The 21,493-nt window shown below is 33.0% G+C and overlaps 1 protein-coding gene across 1 annotated transcript in view; it reads left to right on the top strand.

Moving 5' to 3' along the window:
* Window positions 1-485: 485 nt before the first annotated feature.
* Window positions 486-21,493, top strand: part of TOP2B (topoisomerase (DNA) II beta) — a 48,434-nt gene continuing 27,426 nt past the window's right edge. Inside the window, exons 1-14 of the mRNA XM_008059245.2 lie at window positions 486-650; window positions 1,511-1,601; window positions 2,943-3,006; window positions 8,208-8,353; window positions 9,196-9,293; window positions 10,536-10,748; window positions 13,946-14,119; window positions 16,508-16,609; window positions 16,693-16,830; window positions 18,839-18,977; window positions 19,318-19,475; window positions 19,612-19,737; window positions 20,644-20,754; window positions 20,833-20,938. Of these exons, the coding sequence (XP_008057436.1) occupies window positions 1,514-1,601; window positions 2,943-3,006; window positions 8,208-8,353; window positions 9,196-9,293; window positions 10,536-10,748; window positions 13,946-14,119; window positions 16,508-16,609; window positions 16,693-16,830; window positions 18,839-18,977; window positions 19,318-19,475; window positions 19,612-19,737; window positions 20,644-20,754; window positions 20,833-20,938 (1,663 nt within the window). The 5' untranslated portion in view covers window positions 486-650; window positions 1,511-1,513. The remainder of the gene's footprint in view (window positions 651-1,510; window positions 1,602-2,942; window positions 3,007-8,207; window positions 8,354-9,195; window positions 9,294-10,535; window positions 10,749-13,945; window positions 14,120-16,507; window positions 16,610-16,692; window positions 16,831-18,838; window positions 18,978-19,317; window positions 19,476-19,611; window positions 19,738-20,643; window positions 20,755-20,832; window positions 20,939-21,493) is intronic.

Raw genomic sequence — 21,493 nt, 5'->3', positions numbered from 1 at the left:
CAAAAAAAACAAAAAAACTAGCTGGGCGCTGTGGCTCACATTTGTAATCCCAGCACTGAGAGGTGGAGGCAAAAGGATTGTCAGAGCCTGGGGGTTCAAAACAAGCCTGGGCAACTTGACAACACCCTGACACTACAGTAAATCAAAAAATTAGACAGGCTTGGTATTGCACACCTGTAGTTTCAGCTACTTGAAAGGCTGAGGCGGAAGGTATTCATGAGCGTGCCACTGCACTCCAGCCTAGGTAACAGAGTGAGACTCTGACTCACAAACAAACAAACAAACAAACAAACAAACAAACAGAAAATCCACTAGACTGACAGTAAATAGACCTGCGTACTCTCTTTAGGACTGAAAAAACAATGAGTGTGAAAGATAATTTTGTCATTATGAAAGAAAATCCATGCTATGTGTCCATATACACATTTTAGTTTACACCTTGGTAGGTTATTTAAATTTGATTTTTTGGTTAATTTTAGACTCTTTTTGATCAGAACAATGCTGCCAAAAAGGAAGAGTCAGAAACTGCAAACAAAAATGATTCTTCAAAGAAGTTGTCTGTTGAGAGAGTATATCAGAAGAAGACACAACTTGAACACATTCTCCTTCGTCCAGATACATATATTGGGTCAGTGGAGCCATTGACACAGGTAATTATTTACTTAAATTGATTGAAATTAGAAGATGTGCATCTATATCTGCTTTTTAGTATATTGATAAGCTTATCTAAGTATATGCTTTTTAAGTCCATAATTTCAGGTCTCTATGGTCATGAGTAAAGTAGGGTGAGATCTAGAAGAAGTAGAAATTCTTCATTTCTTTCTAGGGATAAAAGCTATCAGAAGAAAGAAATAAAGAGTAAAATGATGCCATATGAACTTAAGCTTATATGCTGTGGTTTATTTTAATGGTAGTACCTTCTAGAATTTGTACATACACACTTTTACTTAATGCTTACTGTAGACTTGGCTTATGTATATTATCTTGCTTGACCCTGAAAATTTGGAGAAGTGATTCTGTATCTCCATTTCATAGATGAAGAAAAGGAAGCTTAAATAAGTTTAAGTAACTTGCTCAGATCTCTCAACTAGTAAGAGCTGAATTCGATGCTAGATCTCTGACTTCAAAGTCTTGCTTTGTTCAGATTATGTTATTCTGTGCTGCCTATACTATAGAAAATGTAATGAAGTAAGATTATAAAGTGAATATAATATTTTAAATATATTTTTATTATTTTATTTAAAAACTGTTTCTAACAATTCTTGATGCCTTGTATAAAAGCTGACTTCATGTATAAATAATAATACAGATGATAAAAAATGAAGAGTTTCTCAATTCTAAAGTTTTTTAGGTTTAATATGAATAGTGAAGTTGACTATTACTGAAGTATATATTTTTCTACTTTGGAGATCTAAGTATTTACTACAGTAAACGACAAAATGTGGATTATACTATGAAAAATTGATGTGACAGATTTGTAAAGTATTTTTGAATTTTTCTTTCAATGCAGTTAATGTGGGTGTATGATGAAGATGTAGGAATGAATTGCAGAGAGGTTACCTTTGTGCCAGGTTTATACAAGATCTTTGATGAAATTTTGGGTGAGTACTTGCTTGGGTTTTAATGCATGTGTTTCTGTTGTCACTATAATTTCCTGTATATATACAACCAGACTTACCAGAATAAATTTTAAAGGTATGTCTCTGACTTTTATCTTGAATACAAAAATTCTTCAGAAGATTTATACCACTAGCTGTAATACTTTCATATCTCTATGTTTCATATCTTTGTGTTTCATTTTGTTCATCTGTAAAATAAATGTGCTATATTTGTAATCCCATAGTTAGTCTGTACCTCTGTATGTAATCTCATAGTTGGTCTGTACTCCTATGTATATAGTCATTTGGGATTCGCTAGCATCATGGTTACCAGGGGAGCATGTTAAGTATAGAGGTTACTGGGACTGATTTTACGGATTCAGTGAGCTGGAGGTGGGACATGTAAATTTGTGTTTTTACCAGCCAAATAGGTACCTCTATCGGGCAGCCAAGTTTAGTAACCAGTGCTAAATGGTTACTAAATGATCTCTGTCTGCTCCAAGTCACATGATTTAAATTACAACGAAGTGTGAATGCCTGATTGACTCCTAGGGAGTGTCTGTACTTTCAAAGTATTTTTAACCAAGGATTTTGTAGAGATTCTCTGCTTTACCTCCTCATTCGTGTAACTTGAGATTTCTTAGACAGTGGGGTTGTATGGGACTCTCTGACCCTCTTCTGTTGGTCTTTGGGGAAGTAACAAAAGAGTAACACTGGTTGCATTTTGTACCTTTACTCTTGCCTCTCAACTATCTACCTCATTTTACTATTTTAGGCTGATTACACAGTGTATGTCAGGAATATATCTCTTTTATGATTGTGTTCACTTTTTTTTAAGCAATGGCTAATGAACACTGTCAGTTACAGTGCATGGGATTTAGAATTTTGATATCTGAGTATTAATAAAGACTTTCTGTATAATTAAAAAATAATTTGTTAGTTTCATTTCAGTTTGCCTATAAAATTACTACTTTATTCAAAGGGATCAGTAGAAAGTAATTATTTGTTAGCAAGATAAAATATAATTAAACAAAAGTTTTTACTTTTAGACCTGAATTGAGGGATTTAAAATGCAGATATTTGTGCTTACTTAATTTCTTTTTATGTATCACTAACAAATTTTCCCCTCTTTTTTGGTGGAAAACAGCAGTAATATGGTATGATGTAAAATTTAGAAATATTATTTGGAAAATAAGGTTTTGTACTAGGAGTTAGCAGTAATTATTTTCCTTGATTTTTAACATATGTAGATGTTTATGTTAAGCAGTGATGCACATTTCTGTCCATGTATTTGTTTATTTATGTAATTTTGTATATTACTCATAGACATATTTAATTTCGTAGTTAATGCTGCTGACAATAAACAGAGGGATAAAAACATGACCTGTATTAAAGTTTCTATTGATCCGTAAGTATATTTCAAGTTAAATTTTTTTATGCTAAGTTATTTTATTTGGGTAGTCCCCAACTTATGGATGAATAATATATGTGGGTAGTACTCCTCTTTTTCCTTTTGGTTGAGACTTTGTTATTTTTGTCTCTTTTCTGTGTCATTTATTACCATTTTCCTTAAAGCACGTCCCTGTTGGAGCTCCTGGAGACCATTTTTCTTTAATGCTGTGGGTGCTGTTTCAGCTGCTAGAGTGATTTGTCCTTCCCTCTTATCCTTACTTTGGAACTCAAGGATAAGGGCTATTATTAGTGTTATTCCAGTTACATTACGGGTTATGTTTACTTTTCACTGACTGGTATTTGGTTTTTCCATTATTTATAACATCACTTAATAAATTGGGTACTGTTGGTATTACAGAATGTATATCAGATGTTTAGCTAATTAGATATCACTGTGGTAACTATTTTGAGAGAGTGAGGGAGTATAAAAAATAAAGAGTTTTAAATTGGAAACATAGTAATTCATCCTGTTTTTACCATCATCCCTTTTGTAAAATATATTTATGCTTTATAATTTCATTAGTAATTTAGCATGATTTTAAGATTTTTCCCTAGTAAGCATAACAATTTAGTAACTCAGGTATAGTCTTATTATCAGTAATCTAATTTCAGATGGCATTGTTAAGATTAGTGGTATAATAAAACAATAATTTACATTTTGTTATGCCATAAAGTTAACTCTATTTTATATGAAATTATTACCATATAACTATGTTGTTGAAGTTCTTGATTTTTATTTTTTTTAATTTGGATCATTTCTATAATGAATATCTGCTCGAGAATTTATATGGTCAGGTGTATACAGGACATTTATAAGTTACAACTTTTACAGAAGTTTAAGATTGTTACAAGGAAATTTTAGCTGTCAAGATTCCTTTTCTTTCTTATTTAGGGAATTTTCAGTTAAAAATAATACTTTTGTTCATTTATTATATTTTAGGAGCACTAGAAAGGAGTAATAGATATTGAATGTTTGATATTTTTAAGCTTTTTCAAAATTCAGAATTAAAAGATTCAGATCGAAAACTAAGGAAGAAGGGGTTTTCCTTAAATACATTCTTGGTGAACATAGTTGGAATTGTTTAGTTCCTTTATCTTAATTGTTCTAGCCACATTAATCCAACAAGATGGAATTTAAAAAACAGAGTGTGGTAGCTCACACTTGTAATCCCAGCAAATTGGGAGGCCAAGATGGGAGAATTGTTTGAGCCCAGGAGTTTTAGGTTGCAGTGACTGGTGATTGTGCCACTGCATTCCAGCCTGGGTGACAGAGACAGACACTATTTAAAAAAAATTTTTTTAAGTGAGCTGTAAGACAATACTGTAGACTCGATAAAGGCTCTTGGTTTGCTGTACTTATCAGTTTGTTACTGATTTTGAGGAAATCTGTGTAACTCATGTCTTTATCACTGAACTTCAAACCCCCTTTTTAAGCAAGAAACATTTTTGTGTGGGCATAAGAGTGAGGTAGAATTATAACTAAATTTATTTAGTTCTTAATGGCAATCAGATATCAACATATTTTTTCTTTTTTATCTCCCACCTCATATTAACTGCCTCTGCTAGAGAATTCTTTTATTTCAGCATAAAACAAAGATTCCTAGCTACTCCGAGAAGGGTGAAGGTAGTATATTTTTCACATCTTCTTCCTTATATCTTTTGTTGTTTACAAATCATTGATGAGAAATTACTTAACACTTCCCTTTCCTTTAGTTAAATTTCATATATATTTACAATTGGCAGTAGGGAAGCATTTTGTGAGAAGTTGCTGGTACATATATTTTATTTCTGAATTTTAACCATAACATTTTGTCTCTGGTGAATTTCCTTCCATAATGTCATTTCTTATGTTTTCTTTACTACAAATGCTACAGAATTAGTGTCATTTTCATTAAAATAAACTTTATTTCAGACATGTAATTTTTGTTTAAGTTAGGTTTCTAATTTAAAAGTCATTTAAGAGCAGGATTTAAATGGAAAGCAGTGATGTTATGCTGTTTATCCAGTTGACCCAGTTTTCTCTGCTATTTTTGTATCCTTTAAGTTTCATTCTTTTAAACATTTTTGTGTAGCAGATTTTTATTTTTCTTTGCATATTTGTGCACATGGACTTCTTGTGTAAAGGAGAGGTTAGATTTTAATAGCTAGTGGGCAAAGAATAGGATATATAGTATAGCTTAGCTCTTTTTTTTTTCTTATTGTGTTCTATGATATAGGGATAAAATTTAAGTTAAAAAGCCATGGCTATAAAAGGCATAAGAATCGATTAGCAAGATATGCCATGCAGAATTTGAATAGCTCTTCTGGAAGTGAGAGAATTTAGAGCAACTTCTTACAGGGAGCTTAAAGCTCATTAGGTAAAATAACAAATAGTACTGAAACAATTTATTTGCTGGCAGCTATCTGATTAAAACAAACACATGGAAAGCATATTAAAATAGTCCTCTAGTTTAAATATTTTTGTTTATTTAGTATTAAAACCTTAGTTTTCAAAACATTATACAATCATGCCGAAATACATATATACGTATACTTCTTTTAACAGATGAGATTGATGTGTCATAATTTATTTACCCTCTTTCCCGTTGATGTGTTGGATATTTAGATTGCTTTCAGCTTTTCTTTTCAGTCTTAATTATTTTTGAAACTTTATTTATAAACTTTTCAAACAGTATTCTTACTCCTAATATTTTTGTGAAGATTATTAATGGAGCAAAGTTGTAGAATTCTGAATAATTATTTAAAGTTTACAGAAATAAGTATCATCTGGGAAGTGACATAGATTGAAATTTTGTAATAGAAAGGTGACTTTGATAGAAAGTTCGAATTTCCTACTTGTATAAATATAAATAATGAAGTAGGAAATATCAAGAATGAAGTAGGAGATGCCAAGCCTTATTTTTTTTAAACGGTTATTAAGAGAATTAACTTGCAAAATGCCTATCTTTTTTATTTTTAAATTTTTTTTTGTAGAGACAAGATCTTACCGTGTTGCCTAGGCTGGTCTTGAACTCTTGGTTTCAAGCAATCCTCCTGCTTCCACCTCTTAAAGTACTGGTTTACAGGCGTGAGCTACTGTGCCCAGCCATAATGCCTAGCTTAATTATAGTACCATATATGATAAACAGTATGAAACTTTTTAAAAAAGATTTTCTTATGAGTATACTGCCTCTGGGGTCACTCTGAGATATTTAAGACTGTAATTTTCCGTTCCTTCCCTTTATTTTCTTTATAATCCTATTAGTTTTAAATTCATAAAGTTTCTTGTAGAAAATCGGTGCTTAATAAATTGTGTTTTAAGCTCAAGGTAGGAACTATTTTATAAGGTCCACTATTTTTGTCTCTGGGGATAGGATATACAAGTGAAAGAAAAATAGTTTGAAAGAGTTACGTACTTAAATGTTCAATTGTGTGTTTTGCAGAAAATGTCTCACCACAAATGAAATAACCTAATTATCTCATGACTACCCAGTTAATAATTTAAGTTTTTGTCTAGTCTTACTATAAGGAGGCTTGGAAAACATTGTTAAAAACTTACTGGAGAACTGAAGTCGTAAACTGACCCTAAACCTTTGAGTAGAATTTGACTAGACAAAGGAAAGAGGAAAATAATTATAAACAAGGGAAATAACAATAAACAAAGAAATGGAAGAACTGGGAATGAATATTGTCAAGTAATAAAACTGACTTGAAGGAAAAACAGGATGCATGTTTCAAAACAGTGGTAATTATATTTGACTGTCAGTAAGGATATGGGTAGCAGGCTTTGAACTGTAGTAGAGAGGACTCTTGAGCTTGATTTTCTAAAAAACACAGACCTACTGCCATTCTAGAGCAAAAATAATGTTATGAAAGCAGTATGAAGTCCATCATAGTTATGCATGATAGATTTTAGTGGGGTGAATAGCAAGGAGAATGTTGCACTAGTCAATGTTTGAAGTGCTATTAGTCTATCTAGACGCATATACATTACAGGTTTAATCTGCATATACTGGCATTTGGAATGAAGAAAAGATAGATACTGATATGAAATCAATTTAATAGGGTAAATAGATAAGATTTTGTGATTTATGATTCTAGAGAATGATCAGGAGATAAGAATTAAAATGATATTAAAATTTGAATCTCAGACTAGAAGAAATGAAGCTCTGTTGGAGAATAAGAAAGAAAAATTGGTTGCTGACTTGAGGGAGAATGATGTCTTTAATATTATTTTAACTTAACTTTTTGATTTTATTAATTATCCTCTGTAATTTTGATTTCTATAACTTAATTTTTTTAGTATGGCAACTACTTCTAATAATTTGAGAGATTAAGGTATGTATGAGTGAGGTAATGTGTCTAAGAATAATTGTGAATCAGTTTGGCAAATGATAGGTTTTGAAGCCAATTTTCAGTGTTTGTTATGAAGCTGTCTGCAAATTTGGCTCGTTGTGGGTAAAGGTATATCATACTACTCAAAACAGTAGGGTAGGTGAAATTTTTCATCTGGACTACAGCCTACTATGTCAAGTTGCTAGTACTTGTAAGAGCCTCTACTCTTCAGGGCTAGGGTGGATGGTTTTGTGACAGAAATACCTAAAAGCCCTAAACTAGGTAATAGCTGCACACTTTAAAAACCATTGACGTTCATTTATGACGATGAGTGACACGATACAAACAACCCTCTATCGTTTAGGCTGAAAGGGGGATACATATCAGGCTGTTTGTACCTTTTCCATTTGTCCTGCTGCAGCAGTTAGGCTGGAAATGAAGATGGTCATGGCCACTGGCTCTGCGGAGCTTGTGATGTACAGGTGGCATGCTGGGGGAGTCAAGCAGCAAGATCATGGCTAATATATATGAAAAGAAAGCAGTCTATAGCTGGTTTCTTTTAAATGCTTTACTTTTTTATTTTTCCTGTCTTCTGAGAGGTTGCGAAGAGTTTCTTTTCCTAAGAATTTTTTTCATTATTGCCTTGCAGACCTTAGTGATCCTGATTTGATTTATAATTTAGGGATAGAAATATGTGTCCTCAGCAACCATTTTCTTGAAAGATGTGTATCTTTCAATTGAAACTGACTGGTATCATTCAGGTTTAATCTGAATTACTTTACTTTTAATTAATTAGTACATCATTACTATCTTAAGCTCTAAACTTTGCTTGTTTGTTTACAGTGAATCTAATATTATAAGCATTTGGAATAATGGGAAAGGCATTCCAGTAGTAGAACACAAAGTAGAGAAAGTTTATGTTCCTGCTTTAATTTTTGGACAGCTCTTAACATCCAGTAACTATGATGATGATGAGAAAAAAGTTACAGGTAAAGTCTGAATGGAATTTTGATTGAAAAATATAATCTTCTTGACATAAAATCTCTAACTATTTTTATATAAAATATTACAGGAGAGAAAACCCTTGCAGTTTCGTTATGAGGACATCCTTTTCAGAATTAATACTTATAAAGAACTTATAAATAGCCTTATTGGGACATTATAAAACCTTAAGTTTTATGGTACATTGACTTTTATGTTAGAACTGCTAGAACTTTAACCTGGCTGACAGTTTGAGTTTTGATTTAGGTAATAATGATGTGATGCCTATCTATATGAATTTGCTATTACATAAGTACCATGTCTTTGGTATTAAATTACTTTTAAACTATTTTCCTTAAGGTGGGCAAGTTTGAAAACCTAGATTATGTAAATCAAGTTGAAAATGTTTTGACCAAAATCATATGTTTTCATACTTGTTTATATTGCTCAAGTAGGCTGAAAGATTGTTTTTATTTATTATTTTTAAACCAAGGCTCTGGAAAGTAATATGTATTAAAATGTTGTAATAAAGAAGAAACTTTGACAGAGATTCAAACTTTATGCTCACATAGATTGAATCATGAAAGATACCAAACTGAATGTTTTTGAAATGGTGATGAAAATAATCTATAAAATATCTATTTTAATTATAGTACTTTATATACTAAATCTTAATTTTATCTTTCTTTAAACTAAAAATATCTAAGTATACTCTGGAATATTCAATGATTGATAATATAATGCAAAAAGTGGAACTGTTTTTCAGCAGACTTACCTTATGGTAGGTGAGTTAATAGAGTTCCTTTAAAATTATTTTCACTAAATCTTCCACATTTAATTTTTCTTACAGGTGGTCGCAATGGTTACGGTGCAAAACTTTGTAATATTTTCAGTACAAAGTTTACGGTAGAAACTGCTTGCAAAGAGTATAAACACAGTTTTAAGCAGGTATGATAGAAACATGTCTATTTCTTTTTTAAAAATAATGTTTTGTTGAGGTAATAGAACCTTAGGCAAATTGCAGTGATGCCTATATAACTTTTTTTTAAAAAAGCGTTAGCCAAGTCCTCAGAGAAAAGAGACATTAGGATGCCTGGGAAATTTTATATAAGCCTGTCTCTCTGCCATTTCTTTAAAACAAAATGCTTTAACAGGCTTCGTTTAACTTAGTTAAGTATTAATGAAAATGTTCTGAAACTCAGATGGATTTAAATACAAACTACATAGCATGTTTGAAACATTCCACATTGAATATCAAATTCATATCTCAAAAAAAATTTTTTTTTTGAGTCGGAGTCTTATTCTGTCGCTCAGGCTGAAGTGCAGGGGTATGCTCACGGCCACCACAGCCTCGACTTGCTGGGCTCAGGCGATCCCTCCGACTCAGCCTTACAAGTCGCTGTAACTATAGGTGCGTACTACCGTGCCCGGCTAATTTTTTTATTTATTGTAGAGATGAGGTCTCACCAAGTTGCCCAGGCTGGTCTTGGACCCCTGAGCTCAGGCAATTATCTTGCCTCAGTCTCCCAAAGTGTATATCTCATTATTTTATCTTATTTTATTCTTGCAGGCATTTGAAAATTGTTTGAAATTTTATATAAGTAAAAATAATTTTGTTAGGAAAAGCGTCACGTCCGTTTATTTTGTAAACTATATGGTCATGTTAAAAAATTTGAAATAAATTTTGCTCACAATGAATAAAGCTGTATAGTTTATTTTATTTTTAACATGAGGTTGTTATAATAGTAGTATAGTTATCTCTCGGGGATTGGTCCCAGGATCTCCTGTGAATAGCAAAATCAGGAGATGCTCAAGTCTCTTATATAAAATGGGGTAGCTGGATATGTCCTACGTACATCCTTCTGTGTACTTTAGTCAAATCATTTCTAGATTACTTACAGTACTTACACAGTGTAAATGCCATATAAATAGTTATGCTTTATTGTTTTTTATTTGTATTTTTTTGTTGTATTTTTTCAAATATTTTTAAGCTTTGGTTGAATCTGTGGATGCAGAACCCATGGATACCGAGAGCTCACTATTTAACATTTTTTCATCTGTAATATTACCGTTTTAAGGATTTGGCTTGTTGTGAGGTTAGAAAATGATTATGGTAAATGAATATATTTCAGGAGCTGTGTCTTTATTATTTCTGTAATGGAAATATTGTAATCTATTTTTCTTTTAAAGACATGGATGAATAATATGATGAAGACTTCTGAAGCCAAAATTAAACATTTTGATGGTGAAGATTACACATGCATAACATTCCAACCAGATCTGTCCAAATTTAAGATGGAAAAACTTGACAAGGATATTGTGGCCCTCATGACCAGGAGAGCATATGATTTGGCTGGTTCATGTAAAGGGGTCAAGGTTATGTTTAATGGAAAGAAATTGCCTGTAAGTATCTTCTAAAATAATTTAATAGTTGTTATTTTGTAGACAGGCTATTGTTGGATCTTGCTTTTTAAATCTCATCTGATAATATCTTTTACTGGTGTATTTAGATGATTCACATTTAAAGTGATCATTGATATATTTGGATTAAATCTACCATTTCTTTTCTTCCCGTTTGTTTTTTTTTTGAAGAGATGGGGTCTTACCCTGTCACCCAGACTGGTGTACAGTGGTATAATTACAGCTCCAGCTCCTGGGCACAAGTGATTCTCTCAACTTACTTCCTGAGTAACTAGGCCTGCAGGCACACGCCACCATGCCTGGCTGCTTTTTAAATTTTTTGTAGGGACTAGGATCTTGCTACGTTGCCCAGGCTGATCTTGAACTCCTGGCCTCAAACAGTCATTCCACTTTGGCCTCCCAATTGCTGGGATTACAGGTGTGAGCCACTGTGCCTGGCCAAAATGTACCATTTTTCTAGCTGATTTCTGTTCATTTTATTTGTTCTTTGTTTCCTCTTATTCCTTCTCTGGTTTTAATTGATCATTTTTTTGTCATTCTGTTTTATTTCCTGTTTACTTATGTCTCTTTAAAAACTTTTTTAGTGGTTGCCCTAAGGTTTACAGTAGATACATTTTGTAAATGGTTTGAGCCCACCTTCAAGTTATATATTACTTCATGCCTAGTAAAAAGACTTTATAACCATATAACCACTGATCCACTCATTCCTTGTGCCATTGTCCTCACACATTTCACTTTTATATATACTATAAGTACCAGAAGGAGAAGAGAGAATGAGGCAGAAGAAATATTTGAAAACATAATGTCAGAAAAAAATTCCAAAATTAGTGATGTTGTTATTGCTTTAAGCAGTCAGTAAACTTTTAGAACAATTAAAATACAGTAAAAGATATTTTACATTTTATTTATTACATTTTCAGTGCTCTTCATTTCCTGTTGTAGATCTGAGTTTCTGACCTTAATCATATTCCTTCTGCCTAAAGGTCTTCTTTTAACGTTTCTTGTAGAGCATTGCTGACAATGAATTCCCTCAGTTTTTGTCTAAGACAGTCTTAGACAAAAAGTCTCGTTTTTCCTTCATTTTAAAAGGATATTTTCACTAGAGTTAGAATTGTAGGTTTACAGTATTTTTCTTTCAACACTTTAAAGATGTCACTTCATTGTCTTCTTGCTTGCAAGGTTTATAAGAAGTCTGCTGTGTTCTTATCCTTGTTCCCTGTTGGTAAGGTGTTTCTTTTTCCTCTGGCTGCCTTGAAGATTTTTCTTTTTATCTTTGGTTTTTTGAATATGATATGCTTATGTGTGTGTTGTTTTTGTTTTAATTTATCCTGCTTGGTGTTCTTTTAGCTTTGTGGATCTGTTGTTTTGTGTCTATCACTAATTTTGAAAATTTTTGTTCATCATTTCTTTAAATATTTCCTCTGCCCTGTTCTTTCTTTTCCTTCTGGTATTATAGTTACATATATGTTGTATTGTTTGATATTGTCCCATGCTCTTGGATGCTTTGTCTGTTTTATTCAGTTTTCTCTTTTTGTTTTAGTTTGTTTAATTTATATTGCCCTATCTTCAAATTCCTGATTTTTTTCCTCCACTGTGTCAAGTCTGCTGATGAGCCTGTCAAGGCGTTCTTTAGGTCTACGGTGTTTTTGTTTTTAGCATTTCCATCTGATTATTTCTTATACTTTCTGTATCTCTGCTGAAGTTGCATGCTGTCTATTTTTTCCATTAGAGACTTTCACATATTAATCATAATTATTTTAAATGCTGTATCTGATTACGACATTTGTGACATATCTGAGTCTGGTTCTGATGATTGTTTATCTTTTCAGACTGTGTTTTTCTTTTTCTTTTTTTTAACATTTGATGTAGAGACTGTTTTTTCTTGCCTTTTGGCCTGCTTTTTTTTGAAAGTCAGTAAGTTTTTGTTGAAAATCAGGTAGTTGTATAGGGTAGTAGATATATGGTAACTAGGCGATAGTATGGGACTTATGTTAATCTATCCAAGAGTTGGGCTGTGTTTAAAGTTTGTTTTTGCTGTAGTTACTAGTGTTAGGGTTTGTTATTGCTGTGGATACCAAAGAGCCTTCCTTTTTTCTTTCCTTTTGGTTTAGAGCCTTCTCTTTGAGCTGCTTCTCAGAGACCTTCTGTCTCTTGCAGCTCTTCCAGCTGAAACCTACTGTTAGTGGTGACAGGGTAGGATGGTGGTAGATTGTAGGGGAGGTGTTCTCTAATGTCTGATTACATTGCAGTCTTTGGAGTGCATACTCAGTCTGTATGTCAGGGATTTGATGTTTTATGAGTTTATGCTCCTCCTTTGTAGGTAGAGATTTTTCCTCTGCATTCTCTTTCCTTTCTCCAGCTGCGCAGGTTTCCACTAGTATTCTCAGTCTGTGTCCTTGAGGTCCCTTGCCTTTTTGGTTTATTTATTTATTTTGCTTTGGTAAGAGAGATGGGTCTAGGTGGGTTTCCCAGTGGTTGCTGTTTCCCTTCCCCAGATAGCACTATGGGTGGGAGGAGGACCTTTCCCTAGATTCTCTCTGATTTTCCTGTGAGAATCTGGTGGGGTTTCTGGAGGAAAAACCTTCAGAATACAAACCCCTTATGATTACAGCCCCTAGAAGCCTCACATACATTCACTAATCTACATTTTTTTCTGCATCAATTAGTTAAAACTTCTAATTTAATGTTCCTTATTAAACTTCTGCCCCAGGTAAGCAAAAACTTAGGTTCTGAGGTTTCTGCAGATACTTGTGTCTCTTCAGACTTCAGGATGACCAGCTATCCTATGAACTCATTCTCTGTTGAGCTCATGAATTTGCTGTCTGATCAGCTATTTTCTTGTAAGGATAGAAGCTTCTTTTTTTTTCCCTAACTTGCAACATGTCTGAGCTCAAACTGGGGGTCTACTTTATCATTTTAAAAACAGAGTTTTGAGAGATATTATATATAAATTTACCTCTTCCTTTATATTCTGTCATTATCAAGTACACATAGAAATTAATTCACTTGTGAAGGGAAGGGATAAAGGAGCAGATTTGGAAAATACCATTAAGGTTTAGTTGTATGCTTTAAGAGCTATTGTAAATGAGAGGAAATGAAAGTATAAGTACTTAATGTCATTCACCTATTTGAGCTGCTAATGTCAGATTGTTTATTATTTTTGTTTTTTAAATTAATAGGTAAATGGGTTTCGCAGTTACGTAGATCTTTATGTGAAAGACAAATTGGATGAAACTGGGGTGGCCCTGAAAGTTATTCATGAACTTGCAAATGAAAGATGGGATGTTTGTCTCACATTGAGTGAAAAAGGATTCCAGCAAATCAGCTTTGTAAATAGTATTGCAACTACAAAAGTAAGTGTGCAAATTCTGTGTTTTCAAGTCATTGGTAGAACTATGCCTCTTTATAAACTACAAAATAAACAGTAATAGCAACAACCAGGAAAACTCCACAAATAATTGACTTAATAAAACAAAAAATTATTTTCTATGAAATAGCCATTTAAACATCCATTGACAAATAAATGTATATAATTAGTGCTTGTGGTTGAACATATACACATTTTATGGAATTTAGAATCATAACAAATTCCTTACTCTATATCTTAAGTTTAAGATGTAGAAAAGAGTAATAGGAGATGAATCTATTTTGGGGTCAGATTGTGGAACATACTATCTGCCATACTAAGGCGTTTTGAACTCTCTTTAAGCATTTGGATTTCAAAATCTAATGAAATTTTTCTCCTCTAAAAGCATTTATTTGCTTATTGACCGTAATAAAATGTTGGGCAGTATGAGTATATATCCTGGAATAACTTAAAGCCACTGCCACTCTTATTCAAGTTTTAGCTTCTGGTGTTTAATGTTCAATAGGTTTTATAATCTAGCATTATTCTCTCTAGCAACAGAAATTCTGAGTCAGTTATGATTGCATTTTTTAATGTGTAATTGAAAGTTAATATATAATGGCTTAAACTTGTAAAAGTTTTATTTTTTCCTTTCATAACTAGAGACTGAGAGTAGGCGGTCTTAGGCTGAGTGCTGTTCTCTTCTTGACTTTCTTTTCTGCCATCCTTTTCATGTGGCTTTCATTATCATGCCCTGAAAATGACTGTTACACCTCGTGCCTCATTTCCAAGTTATAGGGAGAAAGTATGGGATTGGCAGGTGCATCTGCCAGCTGACCCTGTCTTTTTGCCAGGAATACTGTACTAGTTTTCCTAGAAGCCCCACCCACTAGATCTCTACTAACACCTCATTGGCTAGAACTGGGTCAAATGGTTATCCCTAACTACTGGGGAGTCTAGGTTTGTGATCTTTTTAACTGGGCATGTTGCCAGTTAAAAATAATTTTCATGTTAATGCAGTAACAAGGGAGAATGAATACTGAATGGATAACTGACAGTGGTTGTTGTAATACCTAGACTCAAATCTTGTTTCTCTCATTACAACCGTTCATGTCTGTTCATTCTCACTTTCATGCCTTTTTTAAATGTTGTTTTTCCTTTATAATAGAGTTGTCTGTTTGGAGTTGTATGTCATAAGAAGAAATATGTATTTGGTCTTTGTTCCCAGCTTCTGACAGAGCTCCCTAAAGCCATTGCAGTTTCCTGAGTGATAGGGATGATAGGGATGATGTTCTAATATTTGATCTTTGTCCTTGGTTCCTGACACAAAACTCCTAAATCCCTTGGCATTTCCTGGATGATAGGAGCATCTTTTATTCTAATATGATGACTCTTGGTGGTCCCTTAGATAGCTTTGGGATGGAGGGTGCTGGTTGCCAGAAAGTTCAAGACCAAGGCTTGATTAGAAGCTTGGAACTATAAGTCCCCCACCTCTGTAACCGTTAGGGAAGGGAGAAGGGCTGGAGATTGAGTTAAAAAGCAAACATGCTTATGTGATAAAAGTTCCATAAAAACTCCTAAACAATGGAGTTCAGAGAACTTCAGATTGGTGAATACATTGAAGTTTAAGAGGGTGACATGTCTAGATAGGGCGTGAAAGCTCTGTGTACTCTTGCCATATATATATATTTCTTCTGTTTGACTGTTACTGAGTCGTGTCCCTTATAATAAACTGGTAAATGCAATTAAAGTATGTTCCTGGGTTCTGTGATCTGTTCTAGCAAATTATCAAATATGAAGAGCAGGTCTAGGAGCCCCCAATTAATAACTGGTCAGAAGTATGGAAGGCCCAAGACTTTTGACTGGCTTCTGAAGTGGCGGCCAGTCCTGTGGGACTGAGCCCTTAACCATCTTGTGCAGTCTATACTAACTCTGGGTAGTTAGTATCAAAATTGAATTACACTGTTGAATATCCAGCTGGTGTCTGGAGAATCAGCAAATTGGTTGCTGATGTTGAAAAACATCCTACAATTGGTCTCAGAAGTGGGGTGAGAAAAAGACCACAGCAGTTGGTTTATTGGCTCTGTGACCATAAAGATATTTTTTAAATCATGACTCTCATTCTGAGACTCATTACTCTTTTAGAAAATAGGGCTTATGGGTCATTGCCTTGCTAAACTTTTGAGCTATGGCTGTCACCATGCTTCCTGGCTTTGGCCTCCTCCCTCACTTTGGGAAGGTGAATTTTCTCCCCCCCCAATTTACTTTTAAATAGACTATATTTTCTAATCTAAAAAGACAGAAAGAAAAGAAAATAGGGTTTATAATAGAGATGTCAAATATTTTCCTACTCTAACTATACAAAACTTTGGATTTCATAATTTTTTTTCTTTAGGGTGGACGACACGTGGATTATGTAGTAGATCAAGTTGTTGGTAAACTGATTGAAGTTGTTAAGAAAAAGAACAAAGCTGGTGTATCAGTGAAACCATTTCAAGTAAGTGATGCTTTATATATTATGCTGAATTACTAAATAATATTGGTTCTGATGTTGATATTTCTTTTGTATGTTTTCAACAGGTAAAAAACCATATATGGGTTTTTATTAATTGCCTTATTGAAAATCCAACTTTCGATTCTCAGACTAAGGAAAACATGACTCTGCAGCCCAAAAGTTTTGGGTCCAAATGTCAACTATCAGAAAAATTTTTTAAAGCAGTAAGTAAGACCTGTATTATCTTTCAGTGTTGTTACTAAGAGTTTGATTAGGGAGTTTTCTTGATTTGTTTATTCTATTTATGATGAGTTTCTTTATATCATTAACTGTAGATATGCTTATACTATAAACTAATAGGTTTAATTCTGATAACTCTAAAGGACAGACTTCAATGTTTCATAAAGCAATTGATTGTTTTGACAAGAACTAGAGAATTATGTAACTAATTGTGTTTTCAGCTTTGCATTGACCATTGCAAAGCACATTATTTCCTTTTACCAAATGTACAGGTCCTTACAGGATTTTTGGTTTCATCTTTTCTACTCTCATTTCAACTTCATCTACCAACTTTTACCTTCACATATGTTTAAAATTATGGTAGCATATATAATACAAACTCTTATAAATATTTGAAAACTTCATTATACCTTACACATAACTTTTTAGGCTATCTTAACTTTTCTAAAATCAAGTTAGAGTACAAATAAATAATGACTCTTGGATTTGCAATTGAGCCTTATGGCTGTTGGTAGCTTCTTATAATCTGTTTTATATAAAGTAATCAAGTTTATCTTCAATGCCCTGGTTCAGCAGTACTGTCAGTACATATTTAAGTGTCTGTAATGTGCCTTACACATGCTTGGCAGTGAGAATGTAAAGATGGATCAGTCATAGTCCCTCCTCTTTGGAAGTTTATAGTTTGGTGGAGGAATGCTGTTTACTTGCTGTAGAAATAACATATTTGTCAAATTCCAGTACTGAAGTTTCAAAGGTAGGTGGGTTATCAGAAGCAAAAACAAAAGTAAGCTGGGTGCAGTGGCTCACACTTGTGATCTCAACACCTTGGAAGGCTGATGTGGGAGGATTGCTTCAGGCTAGGGGTTCAAAACTAGCTTGGGCAACAAAGCAAGACTTGGTTTCTACAAAAAATGGAAAAATTATCTAGACTTGGTGCATGCTAATTCTAGCTGCTCAGGAATCTAAGATAGGAGGATCATCTGAACCCAGGATTTCTGGGTTGCAATGAGTTGTGATTGTGCCACTGCACTCCAACCTGGACAACAAAGTGAGACGCTTGTCTCAAAAATGAAAACATGTTTTTTTTTTAGGTTCTAACTTAAGGTCTACAGAAACAGTGCTTTTGGATCTAATCATAATGAATTCTGAGCGCAAGTTACCCTATATTATTGCTTCCCCAAATATTTGTCCATTTAATAGTTGTTCTCATGATGAAGTGATTTGATTTTAGATTTTATACTTTTTCATTTTAGGTGGAATAAGTTCTAAATTTGGCAATAGTGTTCACCTCCTTTCTTTGTGTCTCAGATATTCCAGGAAACTATTTCTATACCTAAAATCAAATCACTCAGGTTGATAAAAAATAACTTTTGGGACTTGGAATTGGGGGTACTTAACTGCTTTTTCTTTTTGGGTTATCATTTGTTTGTAATGACTCACTGCAGAGTATAAACAGTATATAATGTTGAAATCCTCATTACCAAGCTTTTTAAAAAATAAGACCTATGCATAAGTTCTCAAGCTTATCCTAATATTTCTTTCATGTTAATATTTTCTATGTCATAGAGAATTTAAGACTTACATTTTGTATTGAAGGATATCAGAAATGTCAGTGTCTATGATTTTCCAGCTTATGGATTCATACATGGTTGGATCAGCTTTTACTGTGTTGGTTTTAACAATAATTTGTAACAAGAGCAATGTATATTCTTCTTGGAGTTTATAATAACAAGATTTTTCTCATATGTAATAAAGTCACCCTTTTTTCATGTGTTTATATTTTCTACAGAGGTCATTGTGTGTAGCTGAGTTAGTTTCACTATAGTTGAATAAAATTTATTAGCATATATCATTGTTCTTATCATCACCATTATTGTATTTAAAACTGCACAGATTCCAGGTTTCACGTTAAGCCCTATAAATTTTAGCTAAATACGTGAACTTCTGGCTTGTTTATATATCATTATTCTTTCTTTCTTTTTTTTTTTTTAGGCCTCTAATTGTGGCATTGTAGAAAGTATTCTGAATTGGGTGAAATTTAAGGCTCAGACTCAGTTGAATAAGAAGTGTTCATCAGTAAAATACAGTAAAATCAAAGGTATTCCCAAACTGGATGATGCTAATGATGCTGGTAAGATTCATATCTTTAAAAAATTTTGATTTAACTTTTAATTATAGAATTTTTTTTATTTTCCACATTTAGTTAGACTATGATTTTCTGTTCAGAGTATCATTTTACTTCATTGAAATTGAGACATACACCATATATTACTAATTTTAAGATGATAGAAATTCAATTAAATATACTTAATATTTACACTACACTGAGCATATAATGTAAGATGATTCTTATAGTTTCACTGTCAGCATTGTGATTGTTACTTTTCTGACTTCATTTTTCTCATCAGTAAAATTATGAAGAATTTTTACTATATATATTACTATTACATGTAATTTTAAATATCTTTCAGGTGGCAAGCATTCCCTGGAATGTACATTGATATTAACAGAGGGAGACTCTGCCAAATCACTGGCTGTGTCTGGATTAGGTGTGATTGGGCGAGACAGATATGGAGTTTTTCCACTCAGGGGTAAAATTCTTAATGTACGAGAAGCTTCACATAAACAGGTATATATATACCCTCATGTATATGTGACATTTCTAATACTTTCCTAATATTGTTGAGTTTTTAAATGTAAATCCTGACTCACTTTGTGTATTTCAACACTTAAAAATACCTTCAATGCTTTTCTTTTTTGAACAGATCATGGAAAATGCAGAAATAAACAATATTATTAAAATAGTTGGTCTACAATACAAGAAAAGTTATGATGATGCAGAGTCTCTGAAAACCTTACGTTATGGAAAGATTATGATTATGACTGATCAGGTTGGTTTGAAAGTTATCACATACTTAAAATTCATATCTTCTTCAGATTATCCTTTTAACATTTGTTTTATGAGACTTCCTCTAAGATGTGTAAGTGAAAATGATTGTACATGGAGGAAAAAATATTGTTTAATGGAAACATTGTGGAAAATAAGTTTAGGGGTAACAATCTTATTGGTTATTTTAAAATATTCCAAAATGCAATAAATATGTGAAGAATAGAATACAATGTAGTAGTAGGTAATGAAGCCTACCTACAAGTAGGAATGAAATGATGGAATTAACAAGTGAGAAAGATTAATCAATAGGATAATGGTTAGTATTTGTATATGATGGTGTGATTTGGGATGCTCAAGTCCTAGGAGGACTTGGATAGTAATATCACAGTAATTAAGAAAGAACTAGAACATTGAAAAGGAAAAATTACATATGCATTCAACTGTTTGTCTCTGTTTGCCCTAAGTAAAATATTGGTAGAGAAAATCTGCAGCTTAAAAAGCTACTGTGTAGCTTAACAAGAAATTTTGCAGTTTTTATGTCAAGAGAAGACTTGCAAATAGCTCTACCATGGAATTCCTCTTCTATTGCCCATTGAAGTGACATTAAAACCATGTTTTATATATTTTCCATCCTTAAATAATTCTTTTGGTGAAATCTGAGGAAACTACAAAACAGATTAATTATAATATATTTTATAATAACAGGAAGGCTCAGTCTGTCACTGGCTATATTCTTTATATGCATTAAGAAAAAAGTATTTACTATGATCTTCTAGATATCTCTTTTTCTGTAAAATGTAGCTCTAAAATTTGAACGGGATTTTGTCTTTGCTGCATTCATACCTTTTAAAATCTGCTTATATAAGTGATGACATTTTATCAAATTACTGTACTGACATTTATTTAGGATCAAGATGGTTCTCACATCAAAGGCCTGCTTATTAACTTCATTCATCACAATTGGCCATCACTTTTGAAGCACGGTTTCCTTGAAGAGTTCATTACTCCTATTGTAAAGGTACTTTTTGCATTCATACACTTTTGTGCTCTTATCTTAAAGGGTGGCACGAAAACTAATTTTTTTAATTGATTTAAGGCGAGCAAAAACAAGCAGGAACTTTCCTTCTACAGTATTCCTGAGTTTGATGAGTGGAAAAAACATATAGAAAATCAGAAGGCCTGGAAAATAAAGTACTATAAAGGTTTGTGTTTTAAAGTACTTAGATTGTGTGAAGTGGCTTATCTGTCTATCTAGGTCTGTCTGTCTGACTGTCTGTCTGTCTGTCGACAGGGTCTCACTTTGTTGCCCGGGCTGGAGTGCAGTGAGACCATCACAGGTCACCTCAGCCTCAAATTCCTAGGCTCAAGTGACTCTCCTGCCTCAGCCTCTCAAGTAGCTGGAACTACAGGCATGCACCACCATTCCTGGCTTTTTTTTTTTGGTAGAGATGAGGTCTTACTATGTTGCCCAAGATGGTCTTAAGTGACCCTCCTGCCTTGACCTCCCAAAGCGCTGAGATAACAGGCATGAGCTACCATGTCTGGCCAGATATAAATTCATTTTTTTGAGAGCAATCTAAAAAATATTTTGAACACTTGTCTCTTTTAGATTTTGGAAACAGGTGTTACTGTTTAAAAAAAATTGTTATAGAAAATTTTATAAAACATAGAGTAGTATAATGGATTTTTTTGAATGGAATCATCATTTCAATAGCCTGTCTTGTGTCCTCCAAACCTCTTTTTTTTTTTTTTTTTTT

This window comes from Carlito syrichta, unplaced genomic scaffold, assembly GCF_000164805.1.
Source record: "Carlito syrichta isolate Samal-C Ts95f unplaced genomic scaffold, Tarsius_syrichta-2.0.1 Scaffold303979, whole genome shotgun sequence".
NCBI classification, from domain to species: domain Eukaryota; kingdom Metazoa; phylum Chordata; class Mammalia; order Primates; family Tarsiidae; genus Carlito; species Carlito syrichta.
This window is presented reverse-complemented; position numbering and strand designations above follow the sequence as displayed.